A 7,506-nucleotide genomic window follows, 5' to 3' on the forward strand; every position below is an offset into this window, starting at 1 on the left:
TGGGAGAGATTTTTAATTATAGGCAGACTTGTGTGAAGTTTTAAATATTTATATTTAAGGTATATTTAGCATCCAGGTCTATATTGACCCCTGGGAGTTCCTGGACTAGTCCTTGCAGTTTTTCTTGGCAAGGTTTTCAGAATGAAATTATTGCTCATTATTGTAAATAAATGGGCACAGCCTTCTGCAGGTGGCAGTGGCATCTAATACTTTAATATTAAAAAGTCAAAGAGGGTTTTTAACAAAAAAGACAATGTTTTTTAACTATGACTGAAAATATATTGTTCATTACAAACATATATAAATACGTGAACTTGCCTCTTTGGTGAAAAATGGCTTTGCATAAGAGCAGCTTGATTCATTGCATGGATCCAGTCATTCATATCTTCTTGAGTATCTGCACTAAAGTAGTACGTGCGCATCCCTGAATGTTCTGCCTGAGAGCCAATAACAGAACTCTTATTATAAATATAAGCCCTCATGCCTGTATGGATAGCCTGTAAACAGAGAGAGATTGAGGCACTTTAGCCAATATCAAAGAAGAAAATCCCATGTTTTTGAAAGAGCAGCAGCTACTTAAATTGAAAAATGTTTTAAATAATCAATAGGGCCTATGTTACAAAAATATAAGGTGGTACCATCAAAATCACTACAGTACAGCCTTGATGGTTTCTATATAATAGGATAAACTTCTGGGACTTTTTTTTTCATACAATTCCAATGATATCACAGCTTGTTTCTGGCCTTTGTATCAGTAACTTAACATTTTATAACATTCCTCTTATCTCAAGAAAATGGATGGCAAAAATTACACTGACAGGCCAGCAGAGTTTATGTTTTCTCATTCTTTGGCTGAAATTATAAATATTATATTGCTATGTAAAGAATAGTATATTGAGAAGAAGAAAATTAAAAATCTTTAATACTATCAATTTTTATTGGAATGAATATTTTTAAAGAGTTATTTTCTGTTTTTATTAAAATATAAAACTGTTGCCATATACTGAGATTGGTTATCACCACTTTGAATACACTATTTTACTGTGCAATACAATTTTTAAAAGTGATAGTTAGCACCTTCTGGATCATATCACATTTGGGGCAAGCTAAGTACAAAAATTTGTTTCTTATTAGAGTTGATTTACATGCCATGCTGCAGGCAGCCACAACATTCAGTGAAACACAGGGCAGAGTACAGTATTTGGGGGAAATCAGAACAAGAGGGAACATCATACGGATTAGTTCAAATTATGATGCTACTACATACATGCCACATTAGCAAAGACAAGGAAGGGAACTTAATGCCACAACTAAATCTGTTTTATTATAGAGGCATATAGTAACACTATATCAAACACAGAGCTTTAGCATCAGAGGAAAATGTGTGGATAAATAAATAAAGCTAGCAAGTTGCACTTATAAATTGGCAGAATTCACAGTTAAAATCCATGACAAAAGGAACTACTTTTATCTTTTTGGCAAATGTAACACAACTTTCAGGTTGCTCATATATGTATATACATGAAAACAAAGAACTGAAAGCTTCTCATTTTCTTGAAATGCTCATCAAGATATTCAGGCCCTGAGTTCCACTTAACTTTCTTTAGGCAAATCTATTCACACATATATACATAGTTTACTAGTGCACATTGTCAAGGTAGATGTTGGTGATTCTAATCTTTTTTACCGTGAGCTCCTGGGTTCTCTCTGAGCTTGGTTGTTTTCTTGCAGATGTTTTATTACCGAACTATGTAACACTGTCAGTGCTAATAAGTATTGGTTTTACACTCTGTTTATATACAGTAGCTTGCCCTACACATGTTGATGTATGCTTTTCTCCTTAGTAGTTCTTTGATTAGATTATTGTTTTCTGCTAGATTGTTTGTCTGGTGTTAATCCCTGTTTATCTGGGTGTAGGTTGTTGGAGATATGTATTCTGTTTTTTTGTTCCTTTTTAGTTTTTTTATTGTCTCTTTTGTAAATGTGGTTTATCTATATATGTTTATGAATGACTGAGATTAAAATGTCTAGCCATTAGCAAACCTCAAAAACCTCTTAAAGACAACTATCCCAAATCATAGAGATAAAGAGTCCTTCTGTGAGGGAAGTGAGCAGTTTCAAAATTGGATGGATGGATGGATTAATTAATTTAATTAATGCAGATATATTGACTAAAATCAAATCTCCCACTATAAGCAGTATTCGGTGAATGCTACTTTTAGAGATCAGTACTGAAAATGTCAGAATGTGGGTTACTTTTCATTTAGATGAAATTATTTAAAAAATACTGGTTTCCTGTGTATAGACATTGTAGCTGTGAGCTTCTTCATTGTTCTATGCAATTAGTGACAATAACGTGGTCAATACTGGTCAGGATATCCTAGAACAGGGGCCTTCAAACTTGGCCCTTTTATGACTTGTGGACTTCAACTCCCAGCATGGCTGGCTGAGGAATTCTGGGAGTTGAAGTCCACAAGTCATAAAAGGGCCAAGTTTGAAAACCCCTGTTTTAGAATTACCATATTTATCCAAGTAATGGTGGGAATGACCAAAGGAACCATAACTGATCTGATGAGCCATTTGCAGCTTGTACTAGTAACAATAAATAAATTATGCTTGATATTGGTTATGGGCTTTCTGAATTTTAAGATGGGTTATACAATCATAATAAAGATTGATTGGCTCCTAAACTACTTTCTCCAGATGAGGGACTGTAGAACAACCTTTTCATTGATAGTCTAGTTAGAAAAGCAGAAAGCAGAACTTTGCCAATATCCACATTTGGTGGCAAAAGAAAGCAAGCTTACACAATTAGAGTAAGCAACACATGTCATGTTATCAGCAAACCCTGCCACTAGAAGGACTATCTCCACCATGTGTAACTGATAGCATAAAACAGCAATGTCTAAATATAAGCCAGTTATCTCTTAGCAGCACACCAAATAAGCAACATAAAAAAGCTATGATTGTAAGTGCAGAGACAATCAGTAACAGTAAAACACACAAGAGTTTTGTGAGCCATAAATTGGGATAAATAGTTCTAATTTACAACCATTTTTAAATACATCACATACACATTCACAACAGGGATGAAAAAGTGATATTTGGTACCTATTCATGCATTCAGATGCCCTTATTCTGGAAAGAGGGAGAAGGAAAGGCAGTCTCTTTCCCATATTGCACAGAAGAAGAAATGGAGAACAAACCCAAAGCACACATCAATAAGAACAGAACAAGAACAAAGTCGAAAAAGTTAAAAAGATGGAAGCCTAAATCATTAATAGGAATTTGGTGTAAATTCAAACCCTTAGAAACAGTCATTCACTCTTTTTATAAAATGACTGCATGGAATCTTAACTCTTCTGAAGTTCACTTAATTTTCCTTCACAATTTTTCTCACGCAAATACTTGAAACTAAAAAAACAGCAGGACTGCTAAATAAAATCAAATTGATAGTCCTGAATGGAAACATTAAGGAATCAGTTAAGAAGACAGTTAAATAGAAAGCACAGAAAGAGCATGTAATTACTAGCAATGTGCCTTTAAGATTTTCATCCATCCAAGAAAAATCAGTGCAGTCTCCTAAGATAAGAAATGTGCAACATATTATTTTAATTGTTTTCATACACAATACAGGATACGAACCAATATTACACAAATTAGCTTATGTAATGTAGGCTCTAGGCTTTCTGGCTACAGAATAAAGAATAAATATTGGATTCTATAGATTCTTGCAGACAAAAAAAGTTTATGAATGGATGGATGGATGGATGGAAAGAAGGAAGAAAGGAAGGAAGGAAGGAAGGAAGGAAGGAAGGAAGGAAGGAAGGAAGGAAGGAAGGAAGGAAGGAAGGGTTAATAGTGGGGTATTTTTCAAAGTACCAATGTGTTTCAGATATGCTAGCTTACATTAAATCTGGGATAAAAAATTCTCTAATTTTTAAATGGAAAGCCATTGGGAATAAGAGCTGTTGCATGTTTTGCTTCATTGGAAAAGACAATGGGAATAAATCCTGGTGTTTTAGTTCTAAGTAACTATATGGAATTGCACTACTAATATTTAATATCAATCTATTTATTGGAATATTATCTATGAAATAAAGTCAAAGTATGCAAAGGAATAAATAATTCTGAAAGTAGTAGTTGTGACAATAAACATTTGGAAAAGAACTGCCTACATTTTTACGAATAATGCAAAGTATTAAACAGAAGTATTTGACTTCAAAGATGAAATAATTTAGATTAATACATAAACTGATTTAGATACAACAATGGAAAATAAATTACCCTGGGCTCAGGACTTAGGACATAGAAGAGAGAAAAGGAATGCATCATTACAACCAATCTGAAAAACTGCTTTTACGGATTCATTAAGACACTACATTTTCCACCAAAGAAATGAGAAAACTAAATTGTTTATTCCACCATTTCTTCCTATAAATAGCAAATTATAATGCATGAGTATGCTACTGTTATAAACATTAGCAACAGAAATTCATGCAGATATGAGCCTTAAGTTAGACTACTGCAGTTTACTCTCAACTGGGTCATCTTGAGAGACTATATCGAAACTGCAGTTGGTGTAGAATGCAACTCCTTAGACGATGGAGAGTGAAAGCTGCTACAGCTATGTTATTCCATATACTGAGGCACTGAATGGGTTATCTACAGTCTCCATATATTGATTTTGACTTTTAATGCCCTCAATGGCTTGGCTCCTAGCTATCTGCAGGAATGCCTTTTTCAGGTAGAGCTATCCTATCAAATGAGTTCATCCCATCTAGAGATATTATCTATACCCAGTATGTGAGAATTTACATCGGTCGGGGTCCAAAGGTCAAGTGTCTCTGTCATGGTCTCTATGACCTCTTAGAAATGAGATTTGTTTCAACAGGGACATACCTCCATAAAGTAGCGAAAAGTGAATTATTTTGTAGGGGGTTGCAGCTATATAGCGTTCACAAAGGCCAATGGAGGTGAGGTTTGAACTGTATATTATATTGATATTGTATTTTTTAAACAGTTTTCATTTTCATTGACTGCTCTATTTTTATTCAATCTATTTTTTATTTTATTTATCGGTAAATTTAGCCATGCAATTCACATAAATAACTCTGAGTGACATACAAAGTTAAATACACTAAAACAATACAACAAAATACTGATAGTCCTCGACTTGCCACAGTTCAATTAGTGACCGTTCAAAGTTACAACGGCACTGAAAAAAATGACTTACAACCATTTTCCACACTTATGACGATGCAGCAACCCCATGGTCATATGATTAAAATTCAGGCGCTTGACAACTGGCATGTATTTATGACGGTTGCAGTTTCCTGGGATCATGTGATCACCTTTTGCAACCTTCTGACCAGCAAAGTCAATGGGGAAGCCAGATTCACTTAACAATTGTGTTACTAACTTAACAACTACAGTGATTCACTTAACAACTGTGGCAAGAAAGGTTGTAAAATGGGGCAAAAATTCACTTAAGAAATGTCTCACTTAGCAACATAAATTTTGGGCTCAACTGTGGTCGTAAGTCAAGGACTACCTGTAACCCAATAACATTAAAAAAAAATTTTAAAAAAAACATTACAAAAAAACCCCATACACCAACAAGGGGGTGCATTCTATTCCCCTAGCAATACAGCCACTTAGCAGGTCCCATTCCCATGTCATGGGATCCCCAGACCAGATGCAAGCCAAGTTTTCAGGCTCTTCTGGAAGACCAGCAAGATCAGGGTTAACCCGGCCTTGGGAGCAATGATCTTCCAGAGAATTATGTACTGTGGCAGAAAAACGCTACCTTCTAGTCTCCCATCAGATACATTATTTTGTGGATGGGGCCTGCAAAATGCCTTTCTTTTATTATGTACTAGTTTTTATATTTTACTGTTCTAAACTGTTAGTCTGAAGGTTCACAGTATATATCATGGGCAAATGGTCAGGGAGCCTAACTCATCTATCTCTATTTTTATCTTCAGGATCACAAATGATTTGAACATTTATATCTGTGAAATATGGAGCATGTAATTTATTTTACTAATCAATAATACACAACTTTCTAGAGAATAATTTAGCATACATATTTTATGATGAAGTTAGAATTATGTATTCATTGCAGGTAATTCAATGGCACTTTCTTCCATCTATAAAATATGTACACTGGTAAAATGTAATATCACCTAATTAACCACCCATAGTAATTAAACGTTTGGGACTATATTATAGATAAATAAATCTATTATCTCTTCTGGAGGCACTCTGCCTGACTTTTCACTTGGGTGCAGTTTGTGGGTTAGCATTATGCACACACATAATGAAACCAACAAACTACTTTGCAATTGGAAGAACTGTGGTTTAGGTTTATGATTATTTATGTAACATAAAGTAAGCACATTCAGTGCTAATTACAGTTTATGAAACAAAATGAAGGAAGATAGCCATGTAGCTACCTTAAATCACTTTTCCATTGTAAAACACTTAGCCAAAATGTTTAGGGTTATATATATAATGTAACATCTAATTCTTTTTGGAAAGCAGAATACAAATATGGATGGCATATATTTTTGACTTCTTTTTAATTAAACATACTTCCAAACACAATATACCATCTCTTATCAATTAGGTAAAATGTATTATATTAACAAAGTTGCTTTTTTCTGATAGGAATCTTTTCGCAGTGGAAAAAATCCTACTGCAAAACAAATTGATATTTCCACCCACTTTTTACAATCATTTTTGGACTTAATCTTTTTGTATCGAAGAACACCAAATAAGCTAAGAACACCAAATAAGCTAATAAATTCATATGTATAGTACTTATAAAACTCAGCATTATATGTTTCTGGGTTTTAATGTTAAGCCAGAGTACTAAATACTATACTAACTAATATCAACAGAGCCTAAATCTAACTATAGGTTGAAATGATTTTCCAAATACAGTCAAACTAATGCAAGTTGTGTTAAAACTAATCCAATTCCTGATGATGATAAATAGGAAAAAAATATTGCATATGCAACAAGGGTAAAAGTTTAGAATTGTGTAGACTACTATTGCAGAATTTGAGAAGCCATCCACTTTATGTAATGAGCTTTTAAAAACATGCTACATAATATTTATAAATACATTATTCTAACTATAGAATTAGAATTTGTCAGGTAATTTGCCAGTTGGAATCATCCCAGGCTGGCTCAATTCAGGGCCCAGTCAAGGAAAAGAAAAGTCCAAAACCTATTGTTTTGCAAAATCTACCCAAAGACATTTAAGATATTTATTTATTTATTTATTTATTTATTTATTTATTTATACCCCGCCCTTCTCCCGGAGGACTCAGGGCGGCTTACAGCCAGTTTAAAACAATCCCACATAAATACCAAATACAAATCTAAAATAATTAAAAATAAATATTTGAATTGGCCGCTCTATTAAAATTTTGTTAAAACCAATTAAAATACCCCCTAGGCCAGTCCTGCCTGCTGAAACAGCCAAGTCTTGAGGGC

General features: G+C 33.9%; 1 protein-coding gene across 1 annotated transcript in view; it reads right to left on the reverse strand.

The window, feature by feature from the left end:
• Window positions 1-308: 308 nt before the first annotated feature.
• Window positions 309-7,506, reverse strand: part of LOC107300702 (pleckstrin homology domain-containing family A member 7) — a gene marked incomplete at both ends in the record, with an annotated part of 12,411 nt that continues 5,213 nt past the window's right edge. Inside the window, 2 exons of the mRNA XM_015830009.1 lie at window positions 309-497; window positions 3,530-3,582. Of these exons, the coding sequence (XP_015685495.1) occupies window positions 309-497; window positions 3,530-3,582 (242 nt within the window). The remainder of the gene's footprint in view (window positions 498-3,529; window positions 3,583-7,506) is intronic.

The sequence above is a fragment of the Protobothrops mucrosquamatus genome, unplaced genomic scaffold (assembly GCF_001527695.2).
Source record: "Protobothrops mucrosquamatus isolate PMUCROS unplaced genomic scaffold, P.Mucros_1.0 scaffold8052, whole genome shotgun sequence".
Classification (NCBI taxonomy): Eukaryota; Metazoa; Chordata; class Lepidosauria; order Squamata; family Viperidae; genus Protobothrops; species Protobothrops mucrosquamatus.